The sequence below is a fragment of the Mus musculus genome, chromosome 19 (genome assembly GCF_000001635.26).
Source record: "Mus musculus strain C57BL/6J chromosome 19, GRCm38.p6 C57BL/6J".
NCBI lineage: Eukaryota > Metazoa > Chordata > Mammalia > Rodentia > Muridae > Mus > Mus musculus.
The window spans coordinates 47,239,034-47,259,933 of record NC_000085.6 but is presented as its reverse complement, the minus strand read 5'-3'; the positions used below and the strand labels follow the sequence as shown (position 1 = coordinate 47,259,933).

The following is a 20,900-nucleotide window of genomic DNA, read 5'->3' as shown; positions in this document are numbered from 1 at the left end:
CAAAGGCAGGCTAAGACTGGGTGGCCAAAACCTCCTCCCAGGAAAGGGTGTAGGTAGGCATCCCACAGGTCTCTGAGGCCTGGCCACGGTAAATGTGCACAGTTCTAACCTTGGGCCCAGCCTACCTCTTTCTGACCCCAGCCACAGGGTTGGCCTGTCATTCTCCTAGTAGTCTCTAGGTGGCGATACTCACCTCACAGGATCTCTAGCCTGAGAGGAAACAGCATAGCAGGAGTGAGTGTACTGTCCCTTGCTTGGTGCCCTTCCTGATTGTTCTCCCCTCCCCCACCTCCCCCTCCCACCCACCGAAGGCCTGCAGCAGCTTCTCGACTTAAAAGGCTCGCCTGGTATTGTGGACCCCACTGTGTGAGCCCCATGCCATGCTCCGAGGGCAGCTTCTCTGTTACAGGCCTTTGGGGCTTAGGGGTCTACCCTCAGGTGTGCTCAAACACTGGCTCCCCCCCCCCAACCCCCAGACGCACAGCACAGCCCTCAGGCTGGTACGAAATCACCTTTATTCACAAACACAGTGGCCCAGTTCACAAGGGAGGCAGTGCTACCTCTGAACTAGCAGAATGGACAATGGCTTCTTTTCCCAACTCCAGCCACACAGCTCTGTACTAGGACCTTGCTCCATCTCTAGGATAAGCCCCAGCTAGATGGGGCAACTTACCAGCTCCAGCCTGAAGGCATCTACCAGGGCCAGTGACTGGAGAAGCAAGACTGAGGGTGGCCCAGATTCCCCAGTGCAGGCAAAGGCCCACCCTGGCATCCATTCTCAACACCTCCCCAGTACATTCCTCCTCAGAGACACCTGAGAAGAACTCCCAGGAAATACACGGAAAGTATTCCACCCCCAAACTTTTACCCAGGGGAAGCTGGAGTTTTAGGGGCAGAGGGCTGTGGCTAGAGCCACATGACTGGCCAGTGGCCAGGACAGAGACCAAGACCCTGCCTTTCAAGGCAAAAGCCGCCTCTGAGGATATAAAACCAGCCATATGAGGGCCAAGGACTGAAAGGCTGGGAAAGCCTAGGCTAAGACGCCACAGTAACCCTAAAAAAGGCAGGTAGGAATACAGGGGCCACAGCCCATAAGTAAGGGGCACCCCCTTAGCAGGACCAGAGGCTGGCTTTCAGGGTCTATCTTCCCTCCTCTAACAAGCGTCTCCATTCTGGTCCCTGACCCACATGTTGACAACTTTCCAGAACTTCTGATGTCTCTATAGAGACGGATGTCCTGGAACCAGCCACAGTAACAGGGCTCCCATCCAGGGAGGAAGGGCACACAGGTGGAAGTGGGCACTTCCCACATAAGAGAGGCTTATCCACTTCTTGGGAGGCCTCCAGCCTGGAATTCTTCCTCGGGGTTAGCAGGACTGCCATGAGCCTTGTATTGGGGATAGATTCCAAGTGGCTACTCCTTGCTTCCCTTCACCTGGCAACCCTGCAACAGTAGCATTTCAGGAGACCCCAGGTTGGAACATAACCCATAAAGCAAATAAATAAATTAAGGAAAAGGGCTGTCCATAGGCCAGGGAGACCCCACCCCACTGAGGGTTCCTGTCCCTCCTGGGCACACAATGGCAAATCAGCCCAGGCCAAGACTGGCACTGAGATGAGGGAGGACAGGCCTTAAGTGTGGCTGTGGACCTGCTCTTTTGAGACCCTGACAACAGAAAGGCTCACATCAGCCTACACTGAAGGGCACCCTGGGAAACGGCACCAGTGAGATGATTGGCGAAAGTCATGGCAAACGGGAGATCCTGAACATGGCAGGTTGGCCCAAGGTCAAGGACCTCGGACCTGTAGTCTGCAGCCTGTCTGTTTCCCTGCCTTGGGTAAGGAGAAAGAAACATGGCATGCAGTTTGCAGCTGCCCAGGGTGGGAGAAGGTCCACTGGCCTCCTCCCCAGCTGCCGGGGGGGAAGCTACATGTCTGCTAACTCTCTCCAAGATGCCGCACGGGCTGCCGGGCTGCACAACCTAGAGATCTGCCGAGATCTCGAGGGATGGCAACCAGCCACTCAGCATGCAGAAATCTGGGTAAAGAGGAGAGAGATATGGGGTACCCTCCTCCCCTCACTGCTTGTGCCCTCATCTCCCTGCCTGAAACTCTTTCAGCCCAATCCTCCAGGGACCTTGGTTTCCCACGTTTAATGGAAAAGGAGGAAGAGTTTGCAAACTGTAGAAGGAAGGGACCCTGTTGGCTTTGCCCTCAGCTGGTGCTGGCTGGGCTGCAGTCTGCAGAAGTGGGCGTGCAGGTGGGGCTCTGCAGTGGGCTAGGAGCTGCGGTAGGTCTTGATGATGTCCTTGATGGGGCGACGGCAGATGGGGCAGCAGGCGTGCAGGGCCTTCTTGAGGCGCAGGCCACAGGAGTAGCACAGGCACATGTGGCCACACGTGTAGATGACTGTGTCCACTGCGTGTTCATAGCAAATGGTGCATTCATCACTCCACTGGCCCAGACCTGGGGTCACCGGTGACTCGGGCAGGCTCACAGGTGAGTTGGGGGCTGTCCCTGAGAGCAAGAGCACCAATCAAAAGGGGATGGGACCCAGCCCAGCACGGGGCCTTCTCCCAAGAGAAAAGCCCCCCCCACCCCACCCCAGCTCATGTCTTCTGCCACTACGCAAAGCCACCTTTCCACACTGACAACCCACCTTCCTGCCCAAGGAAGGAGCTGTAGCCACACAGCCCCAGACAGAGCCAGAGCAGCAGTCAGAGGAAAGGAGGAAAAGAGGAAAAGAGGAAAGGAGGAAAGGACTTTCTAATTCTTTCCAGGCGTGGTTCTACTGCACTAACGCTTGGAATCCCCCACATGCACTTTAAGAAGTCGCCTGGAAGATCAGATACCCTCTTCTGTGCTCCGTGAGCATTTATACTTACATACACACACACAGACACAGACACACACACACACACACACACACACACACACACACACAGAGTTTAAAATAAATCTTTAAAAAGAAAAAAAAAAAGCCACAGCTACACATCTGGAGAGCTCTGTCAACCGTCCCTCTCTATAGGATTTCGAGAGACGCATTGACCCACCCACGGGGGCCTTGGTACTCACCTCCAGCAGAGCCACCTAGGGGCCCAGAACCGCAGGTGCTGAGCAGGGGGTCAGAGAGGCGGATGCCCAGGGCACTGGGTGAGGTTGGAGTGGAGGCAGGTGAGCAGGGGAGAGATGGGCCACCCCGTTCAGTCATGATGGTGGAGCCTGAGAAAGTGGATGGGCCACACTGCCATTAGCCTAAAGGAGAAAGTTTCAGTCCCTGCCCCCACAGAGAGCTCCAACACCTGCCCAGAGGACAGCCACAGGCTGAGGCAGGACCCCACAGGCTGGTTCAACTCCGACCCATGCTCTGTGCCCACCTATAGGTCAGGAGGTAGTATCATGTTCTATATCACCCGCAATTTCCAAGCCAACTTTCCCTAGGTACCTTTGGCCTTCAGAGAATGGAGTCCCCCGTGCCCATGCCTCCTACCTCAGTCTCTTGTCAGAGTCCTGCCCTCGCTACCACAGTGCCTTGGAATCACCCACCTTCTCTACCCAGGCACCCTGGTCCCTACATTCTGGTCTTGCAGCCTTGCCTTCTCTCTCTCCCTCCTGTTTTCCTCCCAGTCTTTCCTGGGGGCTCATTGTGCACGCATGAGACTGGGGACAGAGCCTTTGTCCTCAAGGAGCTGACTGCTCCAGGAGCCTCTTGAGGCTGTCCTCAAACATAGTCTCTGGGGAAGCATGGCTTCCCCTAAACTCCACTACCTATGGTTATTGACCCGCCATGCCCAGCCACACAGCCTAAAGTACTTCCTCTTCTTGGCCTGAAACTCCAGCTCTGTTTCTCTAGCAGAGCCACGAGCTCGCTGAGAACAAGAAGTCACTTGCCTGTGACTTTCCCATGGGCCCTGAGAGAAGGTTCTGCACACAGGCAGGTGCATTGTTAGCTGTAACTCATGTCAGTGTTATTATTTCTAAGAATGATCAACGAATGTTCACAGGGTGCGTCTTTCCTCTCTCCTCTCCTCCCTTCCTTCTCCCCCTCCACACTGAAGACTAGACTCAGGTTTCACTTGTGTTAGGAAAGCTATCAGTCACTGACCAATGTCCCAATACCTTATTTAACTTTTTAAAACAGTATCTCACAACCAGGCACACCTTTTATCCCAGGACTCAGAGGAGACAGAGGCAGGCAGATCTATGGGTTTGAGGCCAGCCTGATCTACAGAGTGAGTTCTAGGACAGCCAGGGCTATACAGAGAAACCTTGCCTTGAAAACCAAGTAGCCTAGGCTGGCTTTGAACTTGCTCCGCAGCTCAGGCAAAAGCCTCCCAAACAGGTTGGATTGCATGCTCAGTTCATACAGTTTTTCTCTTACTACATTAATATTTTAAATCAATTACCATCTTTTCAGAAACGGATGTCAAGTTACTTTTCTTTCCCAACTGCACTGGCTAGCATTTTTCCGAACAACATCTATAAAGCAACCCTGACCTGGTTGTCTTAGTGAAAGTAGTTTCATTCTACCAGTGAATACATAGAGTTCTGTACACATGGATACAGGAAACGACCCTTACTTATTGGCTCATGGGGAACTTTCACAAAGCCAAGCCTTTACTGTAAGAGGAACGGTGACCCTGCACATGCTGCCCCTGGCTTCTTTTCCCCTTAGGGTCAGGATTCCCCAACACCATTTTGTTGGCTGACAGACATGCCCAATTCTCCAAACAACTCAGGAGCTATTAATAGTCACTGGGTTCTGGGTGGTATTTCTTAACATCCACCTTGACCCACTTAGTACTTGGGACAGAAAAAGTCTTGTGTTTGTTTTGTTTTAATTCCTTCCTGCTCCAGTCTCATAAACACCCTTAGATGGCAGAAGCCTTACTGGAAAGCTACTTAGCTATTATTAGGTGGTACTGATGTAGGAGCGGGCTTTGCCTCTGTGATTTCCCTTCTCTAAGAAGCAATGAGTGCAGCCAATTCTCTCTAACTAACTTCAGCTCAGATTTGCAGGCGCGCGCGCGCGCGTGTGTGTGTGTGTGTGTGTGTGTGTGTGTGTGTGTGTGTGTGCGCGCGCGCGCGCGTGCGCGCGTGCAGAATTGGCCTGGTCTACAGAATGAGTTCTAGGACAGCCAGGGCTATGTAGACAGATCTTGTCTCAAATAAATCAGGCAAGCAAACACAAACAACAACAGAATCGGAGGTCCAGAACCTATCCTACAGCTACAGAATTAGGATCTCCGGAGCTTCGTTTACAGTGAGGCTAGTGAGAGATGCCCAGCAAGGTAAACCCACCCTAGCTGTGGCTGACATCATGACGAGGACAGATTTCCCACGCTAAGGACTGCCAAAGGGAATACTGAGAATGGAGCACATGCAGACACACCTCTCGGACAGCCACAGCGCATGACTGAATGTGACTAGCCCTCACACTCTGGCCATCTCCGCCCCCTCACTAGGTTTGCCAATCAAAGCCCATCCTCCCTTCGGCTGCCCTCTCCTCAGGTGCTTGGTCACAGTGAGGGATACCTATCCTATATATAGAACAAGCCACGGAGTGTGGCTTAATACAAGCCCACATCCTCTAATCCTTTCAAACTGCGTCTTCCTAAAAAGAAAGGTCTAGAACACTGCAATCTAATTCCTGAAGGCCACCTGCTCAGGGAGTCCCCTACTCTGATGCAGGTGCCCAAGAAGACACTAATACGGTGTTTGAGGTGTTTGTTTGTTTGTTTTTCTGTTTTGAGACAGAAATGAAGCTCTGGCTGACCTGAAACTCAATATGCAGACCAGGTTAGCCTCGAACTTGCAGAGATCCTCCTGCCTCTGCTTATTAAACGCTAGGATAACAGATATGCACCACCACAACCAGCTAACCTTATTTTCCCTAAGAGCCACAAGCAGCCCTGAGGAAACCAAGTCTCAGAAAGTTCACTGCCCTCGCCCCTTTAATACAACCTCTGGGGTGTAAGGCTCTGGCCAATTTGTGTGTCTTTTGGGTTCTTCTGAGTTCATTCCTCTCTTCCCGACATCCGTGGACCAGATGCTTCCACCCTACCCAGAACTCACCTAAGCCTAGAAAGAGCATCATGGACTGGGGGATGGCACCCGGAACTCACCGAGGATGCGGACCTGCGTGATGGCGCCATGCAGGCTGAAGAGCATCCAGAGGGGCTGCGAGGCATCCACGCACAGCTGCATGCCGGCCGCCGCGCCGTTGTGACTCAGGTGCAGCTCTCCGTCCGCGTTGACCACCAGGCCCAGGATGTCGCCGCTGTGCAGAGGCCCGGGCACGCGACACACCGCCCAGAACTCCTTGCGGTCCACCAGGGCCTCGGGGCTGAAGGGCAGGTCGGCGGGCCGCAGCGTGCCAGGGTCACACGTGGTGACCCCGAAGGACAGCGCGCCCGCTCGCCCCCCGCCCGAGCGCGTGACCTTGATGAAGATGGTCTCGGCCACGCGCACAGGCCGGCTGGTGAAGACGAGCGCGCGCTCGTCGCGCCCGTGCTCCAGGCGCGCCACCGTCTGCTCGTCCAGGATGCGGACGTGCGCGCCGGCGCGAAGCGCGTGGAAGCGCAGGTCGCCGTCGAGCTGCGCCGGCAGCGCGCGGCTGTGCTGAGAATTGAGCGAGTTCTGCGGGATCGGGCAGCCGGCAGGCGGTGCGCCGTCGTCGCCGTCGGCTCCCGGCACGTTGAGGTCGCACAGGCTCACCGACAGGCGCGCCTCATCCGCCTCGCACCGCAGCGACGGCCGCCGCAGCGCGGTGAAGGAGCGCGGCCGCAGGCAGTCGGGCAGCACCAGCTCGCTGTCTGCGACGGGGAGGGCGAGAGACAGGGCGACTGTCACCGTCCCACAGGGGTCGCGCAGCAAGCGCCACCAGAGCACTAAAGATACTACTGCTCAGGTACAAAGGCAGGAAGCGAAGGTGGCGCGGGAATCTAACCCTCTAGACAAAAGCATGCGGCTGGAAGACACCAACCTGAAAGGCATCTAATTGCTTCTAAGTGCTCCCCCGCTAGCAAGTCCCTCTCTCTACTGCCTCTGGTAACCCTGCAGAACTTGTAGAACTTTATAACCTATTGAGAGGGATGTTTAATTTTTCTGAGAAAGAGTCTCCGTCCTGGCCTAGCCTAGAACTCAGTGTGTGCCAACAAGATTTACAGTCTTACAAAGAATGTTGTTGTTAGCAGTGGTGGGTTGATTTCCTCTATCTCCTCTATCTCCAGCCCCTTCCTTCACGAAAGAAAAAGGTTTCTTAAATTCTAATCCCTAGGACTTCCCTACTTCCTAGAATGGAGTGGTTCCTATGTGCGCGCACATGTGTGCACATGCATGAAGGGGGCCAAAGGTCAACCTAGGGTGGTGGTTCTCAGGCACTGTCCACCCTTTTGTTTGAGAAGGTTCCTTTCTGGCCTGAAACTGGCCAAGTAGACTGGGCTGGCAGGCTCGAAAGCTCCAGGGAGCCTCCTGTCTCAGCGGTGTCTCCAGCAGTGGGACTATAAACACACCACTCTTATCAAGACAAACTCAGGTCCTTATGGCTTCTGCCCACCTAGCTGTCTCCCTAAACCTCGGAGTGGCTTTCAGACAATAACCATTTGTCACAGGCACCACTGATACTCTAGAAGGCCAGAAAGAACACTTGTCTCCCAGTTTCTTCCCATAAAACTATGACATGGAAAACCAATACTTACTCTTTGAGGTTATCATTGCCACGTAAAGGCATTATGGCAGAAGAAGGTTAAGTAAATCGGAGAAACAGAACCTATTGAGAGCAGCCTCACTGAACATCAGCCCCACCTCACACCTCCAGACAAGTAAATCCAGACTGAGGTTTGAAGAAGATACACTCCAGCAAAAAGGAAAACACAGCGCTGCCTATTAGCCCACTGCCCAGAGAACACGCATTGTCCAGATTTGGGTTGTAGCATAACAGATTCTTTTAAGTGTATTTTTTGGTTTCTTCAATGCAGAGGTTGAGTTCTACTATATAAACCCCAATAATGTTTAAGCTTTCGTTGTGGGTAACACACCATTTTGAAAATGGGATAGCTTTGACCCATCTCCTTAGAGCATGGCCACTAAAGTCTGTGGATAACATTTGGGCATCCATGAAGTTGTATTAAGCCCTTCCATGGGCACGGACTTCAGGCTCAACCTCCTGCTGCACATTTCCTTTTGCATAACATCTTTTTTAAAATTACTGTCCTGAACACTTCACACTTCATGCCAACAGCAGTTTCCAGCCATGTTGGATGATGGGTATTTTAATAGGTATTGCTATCCCTGCTCTATGGACCTGTAACTTACAGTGAGAGTAATGACATATGCTGTGGATGATCCCTGCATGGTATCCTTAAAGCAGCCCATGGGGGCCAGCCCACTGTATGCAGACCTGGGGTCTCGGATGTCAGCCACCATGTACGGAGACTCAATATTGGGGCATCCCCCAATGCCATACTCATTTCTGACGGAACCCCTTTTGCAGAGTTCGTGTCCCTAAATCTGACTGGCACCACTATAAGCCACAGCATGACCTATGCCTTCCCAAGTGTCCAAGTCTTCCAGCAAAGCCTGGGAGACTAAGCCAGCAAGAAGAGCAGAGGCCATGACTGGCCTTCCACAGAAGGGCGAAGAGACTCTAAAGCCTCTGTGTTCTCTTCCCCTCCCCCTGCCCCTTCTAGAAGCTGTGTTTTCTGGACTCAGGAAGGTCAGGTGCCACCCTTCCTCTAAGTCTCAGGCTGCTCCAAAAGTCTCCTGGGGCCTGGCTGGTTGGGGTTTCCCAGCATTGCGTTGGCAAGGAGGAGGGAGCCAACCGGAAAACTCGATTATTCCAGGGAATTGACTCTGACGAGGATGGCCATGGCTTGGAGGCTCGGGACTGTGCAGAGGCAGAGGTGAGGGGGAGCCTTAGACAGGAAGGAAACAGAGGTCACTAGAGGGAGACTATGGTGGGGAGGCCTGGGTCCTGGAGGAGCAGCTTCTGTCACCTGGCTCCTGAGGGATTCCAGTGCTGGGCGTTTGGGGACTCTAGGGAGTTGGGAGGAGAGAGGAGCAGGGAACATCAAGGAGAAGAGGAATCAGTTGTTCAGAGATGTACATGGCCTCTGGGAACGATCTCACGAGGGCTGCCCCGTACTCTCAGAACTGTGTGTTCCGAGTCCTGGAGCTGGGCAGGCTGTGGGATAGTTCACAGTAGCACAGGTCAAATTTGTGGACATTACTTGCAAAAGGTTGCTCAGAAAGCAAAAAGGGGCTTGGCCTCTGAGGGCCTCTCTCAAACTGAATTCTTCATCTCCGTTTCTAAGTCACCGCACCAGAGCTCTGAGCCTATGCGGAAGTCGCCTCTCCCTCCATCTTTATGACTGCACACATACCTTTCCACCACTTAGAGGGTGAGTGGACCCAGCCAGTACTCCAGATGTGCCCCCAAGAAGCTCAAGGCACAGGGTGACTATCACATTCAAAGTCAAGTACATTCTACTTCAAATTAACAACACTGTCAGAAGAGTATTTTGGGTGTCATTTGGTTACGTCTTGTAACCAAATCCATACACCGGCAAGCAATATACTGATGGGAACCTAGTTGAGGGTGGTGAATTTGAAGCCATCAGCCTGGGTTCAGATCTTGACTTTGTCATTGCTTTATAAGCATGGCCTTGGACACATAGCAGAACCTCACGAGACCCTTCTGCTTCAGCTGTGAGAGACGTGAGTGATTTATACAAAGATAAAGGCGGATTTTAAGGCTCGTCTTGGAGGGACTCTTTAGGGATGTGATATAAGGCCCACTGAACACCTGGTAAAGTACCTGGCACATGTGATCATGTCAATGCAAGCCACTCTTTCCACGTCACCATGGACTCTAGGGCACTCCGGACCAGGTGTTAAATGTTCTGCCTGGAAGGGTCCCAAGGTGTTCTCTTGGGTTTGGGGGCTGGACACCCATCTCCATGCTAGCTCACTCGGGAGGCCCTTTGCCTCTGCTGTGCAATGGGTGCTCTGTGTCTCAAGTTGCAGCTATTTGTAAGAAACATGCCTTGCCTTGCCAGGTTCTGACAGGCCAAGGCAGGAAGAGCCCCTGTTGCCCAGATAATTTCAGATATGAGCATTTTGGCCTAAGGGTGTGGCCAGTGGTAAAGCACATACCTAGCATGCACAAGGCTCTGGGTTCAACCCCCAGAACCACACACACACATACACACATACACACACACACACACACACACACACACACACACACACACACCACAAATATATTGCTCATGCTGTCTGTAGACACACAGGTCACAGTGGCCACGAAGGAAATACTCTTTGAATGAAATTACTGACTGGAAACCCAGGAGAAGCAACTAAACTATGGAAGCTAACAGAGAAGGAATGAGAGGGTGAACAGAGAGAGGGGGAGACAGAGAGACGGCACTAGGAAACAGCCTTATTGGAAGTATTGTTGAGCTGGGAGCTGAGGCCCAGGAGCAGCTGGGAGTGGCTGGGCCCAGCCTAAGAATGTCTTCTCCAGCCTTCAGCAGGAGCAGCTGTGGGCGGCCAGAAGGGCTCCAAATAATTGTCCTAGCAGCAGGTCAGCTGTGCAAGGCCCCGAAATAGCTGCAACTTGAGACACAGAGCGCCCACCGCACGGGCAGAAGCAGCAAAAGGCTCCCAAAGTAAGGTAAGCATGGGAGACGGGGCACAGCTGTGTGCAGCCCCCCAAATCCGAGAGAACTCCTTGGGACTCCTCCAGTACACAGGCAACCTGGAACCACAAGCCCTGGCGTGGCCCCACGTTTGGAAGCAACACATTACATAATGAGTGCTGGAGCCACGCTGCCTGCTCAGGAGGGGTTAGCGATGCAGGCAGAGGTGACACAGGCTCCTTGAAAGGAGCTGTTCGGCCACTGGGCTTCATGTCCCTTTGGTGCCTGCCAATTCTGCCGCCTGGCAATCGTTCTGTTCCAGAGCAGCAATAACCAGGCCCTGCAAGGTTATGTACTGTACTGACCCATAAGGGAGAGGACCAGCCGGGACCTGTGTCTTGGGAATCGGCAGACAGCTAGTTTAGGCTTAGAGAAGGAAGAATCCAAATTAGGCATGGTTGCAGCAATCTTAGCATCTCGGATTAAATAGGTGCTCAAAGAAACTGAGGAGGTAAGGGACCAGGCAACCTGTAAGACCCCAGCCAGCTTTTCACTCAGCCTTGCCTAGAATGCTCCTGGGGACAGGAAGCTCACTACCTCAAAAAGCTTCCTAGCCCCTATCTATATGACTCTCTCAAAGGGTAACTCTCCCTGGGAAAGGCACATAGCTCAATCGGTAGGGTGCTTACCTAGAAAGCAAGTTCTGGGTTTGATATTCAGAACCTAACTAGCCAGGCACGGTGGTGCACACTCGCAATCCAGAGGTGGGGTAGGAGCATCAGAAGTCCAAGGTCAAGTTCAAGGTACATCCTAAAGTACATAACGAATCTGAGGTCAGCCTGGGCTACAGGAAACCCTGCCTTGAAAAGGAAAAGGTTTCCTGGTTCGGGTTTTCGAGTGGCAGATCATACCTGGGGGGGGGGGGGGGGGAGTGGCCTTTGTGTCTTTGAGGTAAATGTCACCTTGAGAATAAAGCTCTCCAACTCTGACCGAGGTGTTCATCCTCTGTCTCGGAGAGGGTCAGGGAAGGACTTTGCCTCGGCAGCAGGACAGGCAGCTGGTGAAAGGCTTGCGAGGTGTAATATTGCAGGCAAGTTCATAGAAGTCAACCTGAGCCAGGCCATGGGGCACATGGGCTGGTGACGAGCCAGCTCTCACTCAGAGACCACCCAGCCCTGTGACACATAGCCAGCTGCGTAGGGCAACCAAGGCAGGGCTTTGACACTGTCACGGGGGCCTCTTTTGAAGCTGGGCCACCACCAGCCCAGACTCCTGTTTGTTTGGATTCTCACATCCGCAGCACCGGGTAATCTTTAACCACGGGGCCGCAGCAGCCAGCCCCTGTTTGGAAGGCGCTGCCAGCACATTGACTGTCTCCATAAACATGGGCCTGCCGGTCTGCGTCTGACCCAGGCAGGGGAAGGAGCCGTGGAGGCAGTACACATCTCAGATGGACCTCTGGGCAGTGCCCTGAAAACCACACTAGCCTCCATCCCTCTCCTTTTAAACTCAGCGATGGGCTGCCCAGAAAAAACAAACACGATTTCTGAGGCCCCTGAGGGAAGCATAGACAGTTCCAGAATCACTCGAAGGCAGACTCCCTGGTTGAATCACCCGAGCCAGAGGCTCCCAGGATCATTTGATGTAGCCGCTCTCAAAATTTTTGTTACTTTGTTTAGTTGTTGTCTTTTTGTGTGTGGTTGAATTTGGTTTTGCGTTCTTAGTTTTTGAGACAGGATTTCGTATCTCAGGGTGGCTTGGAACTTACAGCAATCCACCTGCATCAGCCTTCCAATGGCCAGGAGGGCGGGTGTGAAAGGAGACACCCACTTCAAGTGGTCCATTTTTGAAGGCAGGGATATCTTTGTTCCAGTGGTACACTGTGGTTGAAATCTGGCAGGGAGGCACCATGGCCCTGTCTCCTTGTGCCTCTTCACTTCACTATCTTAGAAATGTCCTGGGGTTCTGGAGACCCACAGATCGTATCCCAGGAAACTTAGATTGCGGGGCATTCCTTTCTGCTAAAAGACTGGCATGGAGTTTTCTATTTGGTGATGGTGACTGTGGCAAACATGGCAAAGTGGATAAAACTACTTCTCACATCATAAACACTTTCCTGTATCTGTGAGCCTCTGCAGATACCTGTGAGCTAAGCGGGGCATGTATGATTATGCCCAAGCAATCCAGAGTCCAAGGCAAGAGACGTTGGGAATTACCCACAGCTCCCAAGCACCTGGGTCAGGTCTTAATTTGGAAAGAAGCCTCTCTTGCCTCTGAAATGAGGGTCTGGTCCCCAGTTGGACAGGACCCAGCTCCTCCCTTCCCTCAGGTTCCACTATGACCCTCTCACCCCGTGCAGGTCTTACCAAGGCCTTAGAACTACATCTGGAGGTGGCGACACACTAGGTAGAAGTGTGGCATTGCCTTTGCTGTAGGTGACGGACAGTCTCAATTTGGCAGTCCCTTGGATGTGATCTCATGCTGCCCAGGTTGGTCTGCTCTGGGACAGGAGACCAATGAAACCCTTGGAAATCTGTGACGAGCACAGGCAGTCAGACCTGCCCTCCCTCCCTGCTGAGTCAGATGCCCTGGGATTCCCCTTACCTCTTTCTTGGACCAATATCGCTGAAACTCTGGTAGCCTCCTCTGCCCAACATCCTTCCTACCTTGAGCTCCAGACACAACAGGTCCCCAGTGACCACCTGGAGGTGGCCATTCAGACTTATGAGGGAACACACAACTAAAGAAGCTGGAAGGCAGTGCCGCCTAGGCCCCTGGTTCAGACAAGCCACTACCACTTGAGGTCCTTAGACCTCTCTGCAAAACACGTACACCTTCCCCTGCGCACAGAGAGTGCATGCCACTTTAGACAGCAGGACAGTGCACCATGCAAACAACTTAGACCTGCACGTGCCCCGGGTGTTCAGGGGGAAGATATATCATCCTACAAAAGGGGAGGGGTTAACGTCCAGGTGGAGGAGGGGAGGGTTTGGTGCCCTGACCTTGACACAATTGGCAAGATTTGAGGTGAGAAGAAAAAGAAAATGCCCGGAAGAGTCTCTGAAGAAGGAGCAGTAAGACTTGGGGGTAGAAGGGACATTGGATTGGAGATAGGGTCTCCTGTAGCTCAGGCTGGCTTCAAATTCAATATATATTTGAGCATGACTTCATCTTCCTACGTCAGCTTCCCGTGTGTGTACACTGCCTCACCCGATTGAACTATTCTTTTTATGTGAAAAGGAAAGAGTTGTTAGAGAGTCAGAGAGAGAGAGAGAGAGAGAGAGAGAGACCCTCATTAGCATCTCCAGTGGTCTGCCCCATCCCCAAACTGGCACAAGCTCCTTAAACTACAATTAGCCTCTTGAACCCAGCAGCTAAGGCTGGACATAAACATTGGTTTAGCCAGGGAAGCAGCAGTTTCCCCGAGATGGCGGTGCGGCCCTCAGCTGTGGACAGCACACCTGGGACACAATGCAGCCCCTGGGCCTCGTCTCCAGAGGCTGTGGAGTCTCTCGGTACAGGACTGTAAGCTGGACCACTGCCCTGGGTAAGCAGTCCCTGAGGATCTGGTCCAATGCCATGCCACCTGAGCCTCCGTCCAGGCCTGGACATAGGCTTCAGGGAGAGAAGCAGGAGGGGTTGAACTCTTGTAAGCCCACACTTCCAGCCCTCTCGCATTGGCCACTGCCATTCCAACGTGGCACCAGGTCTGCTTGCACCAACCTCATATCCAGACTGGCTGGGGGAATCTACATTCCCCCTCAGTGTGTGTTTGGCCCTCCTCCACTGTCAGCCACAGTTTCTATTAAATATCCAGGTAGCATAGGGACCACAGGGCCACTTAAAACAAAGCTCTTTCCATGTGTCCAGTTGTACACAGTCCTCATGGTCACAGGTAGCCTGCTGCCTTTCTTCACACCTCTCCCGGGATGGGCTCCCCTGTTGGTTGGTTCCCCACTCTGTGCCAGTATAACCCATTTACGACTAAATTGTTCTTCTACGATTCCACTCTTTTAACCTGAGCTTCTTTTCCCACAGAAGTCCTCCGGGATTATTGCTGGTGGCGTTCTACAGTTGTGCATTCTGGGTCACACTTAATTGCAGAATCAGAGTTAGGCCACTTGGCACCTGTGATATGGCATGACCCTTTAAAAGCCCTCCAGGTCAGCAGCTGGGTTTTCAATTCTCCTCTCCATCTCTCTCCTCTGCAGAGAGCCCAGGCTCTCTTGGCATGATATCTTGGCATGATAGCCAAGAGACCTTGAGAGTGGAGTCTGGGCTCACCAGCCTTTTGCAAGATCATAGATGCTCTTTCCAGTGCAGCTGGACATGTAGTCCAGGCTGGTCTTGAACTCACAATACTCCTGCCTCAGCTTCCTAAGTGCTGAGATTACAGGCCTGTGTTCCACACCAAGTTAACAGTTCTAAGAGAAACAAGGAGACCACAGGAGACTAGGATAGGAGTTTTATCTGTTCTTATATTAATCACCTCATAAAACTTGTGTTTATTTGGTTGCTGGCTGGCCCTTCTTCCTGGAGGTAGGAAGCTGTTATTCTTGGAGATGCCATCTCAGGTCTGGGCCAGGGCACCCGCAGGAAAGAGGGTGAGCTACTAAGCTCTGGCACATAGTGAAGAGGCCTGGAGTCGGCCTGATGATTGTATCTAGGCTGCAGTGGAGGAGGGGGGAGACCCCAGCTCTAAACTGTCCACTTCTTCAGGGACATGACCATTCATCTGGGGGTGGGCTCAAATACCTAATGCATGACTACTACACGTACAGTGTGCCAGGCACTTGGGTACACCTGTGCTCTGAAAAACCAGACACGTAAGGTGTGGAGTCCCCACACAGAAGCTGGAGGGGACAGGGTCAAACCTGGAGGAAGTTCCTAAAGGTCACATAACCTCTGGGGGATAATCATCCCAGGAAAGACTGGCCCATCTTCAGAGCCACCAAAGAAAGGGAACAAAAGGGAACAATGTTCTTAAAAGGAGAGACAGCTGCTAAGGCGGTGGGGAGGACAATGGAAGATTCAGAAATGTTCAGCACACTGGCCCAGGCCTAGAATCCCAGAACTTGGTAAGAGTGACGTCAGGGCCACCTTAGAGGCCCAGAGGGATCCCTGCCTTCATCCCTACCCTCTCTTGTCATCCACACCACCCAGCTCCTCCCCGGCTCTATCCCTCCCCGCTCTGTCTCTCCTGTTTTATACATATACACAAATCAGTTTAGGAGGGGCAGAGAAAAGAGCTATTTTAATCTGCTAATTGACTTTAGGGGCCATAATCCGCGTTTGAAAACGCCAGAGATCTTGATGATTTATGGGCAGGACAGCCATCACGGGCTTCGGCTTTATCGAGTATGCAGAGTCGCCCGCGGGGCGATCCAAGGGCAAGCGAACCTCTCCGAGCAAACCCATGTATAGTCACAGAAAGGGTGTGGGTCAGGCTGGGTTGGACAGCCTGGGCTCCAGTGCCAGCATGAGGCCCTGCTGCTGATTCATGTCCAGCTTCCTTCCCCATCTACCCCCAGTGCCCTGAGGACTGAGGCCCCTCGCCACTAGGCACACGCCTCCCCGTCCCACGGTCTCCGGGAACGGGTAGGTCCGGCTTGAGCATCCTCCTTCGAGAAGCCACAGACCTGAGCCTCCCTTGACATCCTGCCTCCTTTTTTTTTTTTTTTTGGTTTTGTTTTGTTTAAACCTGCTGAAGGGCCACGGGAAAGGCACCGCTTTATCGTGGAACTCCTTGTGCAGACCCAGCCCGGCCACATCCCTACATGGGCAGGCCAGGCCTTCCTCAAACCTCAGTTTTCTCCCTGCCAAATGGGGATGAAAAACACTCTTCTAGGCCTGCCGAGAGGGTACGCGAGCTAATGACGGAAACCGGCTGGGTAGGCCAAAGGGATTCTATGACCACAGAGGTTAGCAATTTACCACCCTTCCAGGTTGTGTGCTGATTGAGCCCTGGTGTCTCCTGTGCCTCTCTAACTGTCCAGTGAGCCTGGGACTGTCCGAGGGTAGGGCTGGTCTCCTTTAGCCCCACCCACCCACTCTTTTCTTCAGCTAACAAGTCCCAGGCCTCCCCTTCAGCCAGTCTCCACTCTCCCCTCCCATCCTGCAACCTTTCCCGAGCAAGGCTTACAAGGTTAGATGAGATAGTCTCCTCAACATCATGTGTGTGTGGGGGGGGGGGGGGAGTTCTCCACCTCCCCATTGCTGCAACCTTTGGATACAATTCTTCATGCTGTGGTGACCCCCCAACAGTAAGATAATTTTCATTGCTACTCTACAACTGGTTTTGCTACTGTTATGAATTGTAATGTAAATATGTGTCCTCTGGTGGTCTTAGGTGACCCCTATGAAAGGGTTGTTGGACCACCACTTCCACAAAAAGAGGCTGAGGGCCCACAGGTTGAGAGCCACTGCTCTAAAGACAGCTAGCAGTGTACGACCTGGGTCCCTTCCTCCAAGGAACTCCTGTCCTGTGGGGAAGCAGATACGAGGCTCCCTGTGACTGCAGAGGCTAGAAAAGACAATTCTATCCAGAGGCTTCAGAGAGGAAACAGCTTCCAAGCTGGGCCTTCAGGCCAAAGTGGATACTGTAAGGAAAGGCACTCTTGGACCTGCTCGGATAGGCGTGTAATCTCAGCCACTTAGGAGGCCGAGGCAGGAGCATGGCAAGTTCACAGCCAGACTGGGCAACATAGTGAGACACTGTGTCAAAATGAAGAGAACAGATCTCCTGCTTGGTGGTAGAGCACTTGCCTAGCACGCTGGAGGCCCTGGGTCTGGTTCTCCTGAGGACTGCTTAGGGAGGACGAAGAGTGTTGCTTGTTCCTCTTGCAACCCTCACCCAGCAAGACCTTCTCAAGAGCAGGAAGTCATTCATTCTCTGCCTCCCACCACTTGGCAGGGATGTGGGTAAGACATGGGACTCGCAGACATTTTTCCGAGAAGATAGTTGAGTTTGGACTGTGTGAGTGGGCTGGGGCCCACACTTAAACTTTGGAATTCTACTGCCTTACAATGTGAGACCCAGGGGGCACCAGGACAGCAGGAAAGGACTCCTGTGGACCCTGGATTAAGCATCGTCTTCCCCAGGATAGGAAGGGATGACTGGCAGCCACTAGCCACTACTGTGTATCAGCTGATCCTCGTACCTCCATCCTTTGAGAATTCTAAAGAGTCTTCAATGCAGTTATTACTGCCCCACAGTACAGATGGACCCGCAACCTGGTGCAGGCACCCTCGTGCTGGACCAGGATCCAGCCCAGATCTGTCCAGCCTCTGGCTAAGGCACATAATTTCTGGCAAGCAGAGAGGCGTCAGTACCCAGTACATAGAGGAAGTTGGGGAGGCCTCCCAGTCAGCCCGGATACCCTTCTTCGGTAGCTGTCACCAGGAATAGCTCGTTTGGGCTCTCAATATGTCAGCGTGAAAGCAGGCACACTTTTATTGACTTGAAAAACAGAAAGTTCCCAAACTGCTGGTTAATAAAAACAGCCTCCCGATGTTTGGAACATAACACACGGGCTTCGGGCAGTTACTCAGGCCAGTGCTTTTACTTCCACGGTCCTGTCTCATCCAAGGGAAAGCATTCCAAAAGCACTCACAACTTCTAGGCTTAGAAGTCAGGAAGGGAACCGGAAACCAGGTTTGAGCCCCCCACCCCTTATGGCATTTCTCTCTGCAAGGGAAAGGATGTGGGGATGGGGACAGAAGCAGCAAGTGTCCGCTAGACATAGCTTTGATACCTAGAACAGTGCCAGCAGAGGCAGGCGGATTTCTGAGTTCAAGGCCAGCCTGGTCTACAAAGTGAGTTCCAGGACAGCCAGGGTTACACAGAGAAACCCTGTCTTGTAAAACCAAAAAACAAAAACAAAAACAAACAAAAAAAAACTTTTTATAACTTTATAACTCTTCCAGTGGCCCATTTTCCAGATGAGGAAGTTGAGGGTTGATCAGGTTTGCCTGTATGTAGTGTTCACATGCCTGCAAGCACACACTTGAATATATATGTACACAGATGCCAAGCCGGGAAGATGACCGAGGGGAAGGGGTGGGCTCTACAGCCAGAAAACTCACTATGTGGTTCATCCCCGCCCACCACCCAGCCCAGGGGGCGGGCCTTCCTGTAGGTTGGCGAAAGCCACTCCCACCGAATCTTTCTACCTAGTTAAGGGCTTCGTTAAGAGCTGGGAAGACCCAGTGTGGAGAGCTGGCTCCATCACTCATCCACAAGGGACTTAGCATCCTTGAATGTGAGTCTCCTCCAATAGAGTCCCAAGGTTGCTATGAGACATGCCTAGGCTTCCACTGACAGTGGTTACTAAGAGCAACATTATCTTCAACCAGAAAATGGACAAGGCTGCCATTCCTTGTGCGGGAAAGTTGCTCCCAACTCAGAGAGCACCCTGAGGGAGGGCCTGTGTGGGTTATAATCTCAATAAGCCCCACTTGCCAAAGCTGTGGCCAGGAACAGGACACTGCTGTTCACGGGAAAGTTGTGAAGTTGTTCCTGGGCCCCTAGTTTTATGGATGCCACCAGCAGCCACCACGACTCATGGGAATGAAGGTTAGTCCCAGCACCTGCAACTAACGGACCAGAAAGAAGCCACTCACCTAGCAGCTGGACACCCCGCGTGAGGCCGTAGACGTCCACCAGGGCCCAGAGCGGGTCCACCGTCCGGACCCCACTGAAGAAAAGCATAGCAGCTGACTCATTGATCCGGTAGAAGACGCGGCCCTTCTTGTCCACCCAGAAGGCAATGATGTTGCCCTCGTTGGCAAACTCCTCAGGCAATGCTTTGGCCCAGAAGCCACTCTGAGACACCAGGTCAGGGCAGGCGTACTTGGGCAGCGAGTCGGGGTGGATGCGGGAAGGGTCCTTGCTGGTGAAGCCAAGTCGCAGGGCCCCGCTCCAGCAGCATTGCTTCTTGGTGATCTGGCCACAGGGAGTGAGGAGCCTCAGCTTGCCTCTCCCCCCTTGGTCAGATGACCGAGGGGAAGGGGTGGGCTCTACAGCAAGAAAACTCACTAAGTGGCTCATTCCCGCCCACCACCCAGCCCAGGGGGCGGGCCTTCCTATAGGTTGGCGAAGGCCACTCCCACCGAATCTTGCTACCCAGGAAGGCTGGGAAAGGAGAAAGGATGAGATGGACAAGAAGGAGAAGGGCAGGCTGGTAGTGGAACAGCAGACCGTGGCAGTAAAGAGATTAAAGGTCAAAGGCAGGGGTCCGGGGGTGCCCACCTTCAGCCTGACTTGCTCGTAGATGAGCACCGGGCGGTTACTGAAGGTGATGGCATTGCAAAAGCTGGCCTGCCTCTTGACGGCCTTGTGGCTGAGGTCCATGAGGATCTGGGAGCCCTTAGTGTGGGGATGGAAGAGCAGCGGCGTGGCCGGGAGCCCCCCACCTGACAGCGTAGGCGGGCAATGCTTCTGCTTGTGATGGCATCGGTGAGAGGGCACCGGGAAGGAGCCCCCGATGGAGTCTGCAAAGGAACAGGCCATAGCGTCAGAGAATGTAATAGGACCAAGAGACAGATTGGGGTCTCCTAGGGGAGGGTCCAGGGAAGAAGCGGGACCACCCACGGCTCGGCATTTACTCCTTCACCAGCACAGCCAGCTGTGACCACCAGCCTTCCTGCCACCTTCCACTTTGTCCCCAACCACTGCCACCAACTGGTTCTCAACCTGTGGGTCGTGACTCCGCCCCCCCCCCCCCCTCGGAGGTGATGTTATCAGATATCCTGCATATCAGACATTTACATTTCGATTCATGACCTCCTCCCACTACCACTCATGATGTTCCTGTCACCCTAACCCCATTTGCTGTCACTCCCAGACTCCCTCTCTTTCATCCATTCCCTTATTCATTATCACTCATGACCTACAGAATACCAAGCTCTGTCCTTAGTACTGGAACTGAAAACAAGAAATGCCCATGGCTCTTGTCCTGAAGCCAGCAGTCCTTCCCAGAACACATACATGGGTGGAGATCACCGTACTGAACGGCACACAGTAGCCACCGCCCCAAGGACCACTAGGAGGCTCGCCTCTCAGGAAGGCCTCTGGAGGAGGAGGAGACAGGCTAGCACTGGAACTCAGCTGGTGATGCCGGGCAGTGGTGGGCTTGTGGCCATGGGGGCAATGCCAGCCTCAGTGACAAGGACATAATGTCTGTCCCTCACGGCTATCCTTCCGCACCACAGGCTCCACTCCTGCTTAACACTGCCCATGCCAGTAGCACTGGGGGGACA

General features: G+C 53.1%; 1 protein-coding gene across 2 annotated transcripts in view; it reads right to left on the bottom strand.

The window, feature by feature from the left end:
- Positions 1 to 492: 492 nt before the first annotated feature.
- Neurl1a (neuralized E3 ubiquitin protein ligase 1A) overlaps positions 493 to 20,900 on the bottom strand; it is an 80,622-nt gene continuing 60,214 nt past the window's right edge. For both annotated transcript variants that reach the window (NM_021360.4, NM_001163480.1), the window contains exons 2-6: positions 19,891 to 20,132; positions 19,263 to 19,584; positions 6,126 to 6,815; positions 3,076 to 3,222; positions 493 to 2,517 (exon numbers count right to left, since the gene is read on the bottom strand). In NM_021360.4, coding sequence (NP_067335.4) covers positions 2,279 to 2,517; positions 3,076 to 3,222; positions 6,126 to 6,815; positions 19,263 to 19,584; positions 19,891 to 20,132 — 1,640 coding nt within the window. In that variant the 3' untranslated portion in view covers positions 493 to 2,278. The remainder of the gene's footprint in view (positions 2,518 to 3,075; positions 3,223 to 6,125; positions 6,816 to 19,262; positions 19,585 to 19,890; positions 20,133 to 20,900) is intronic.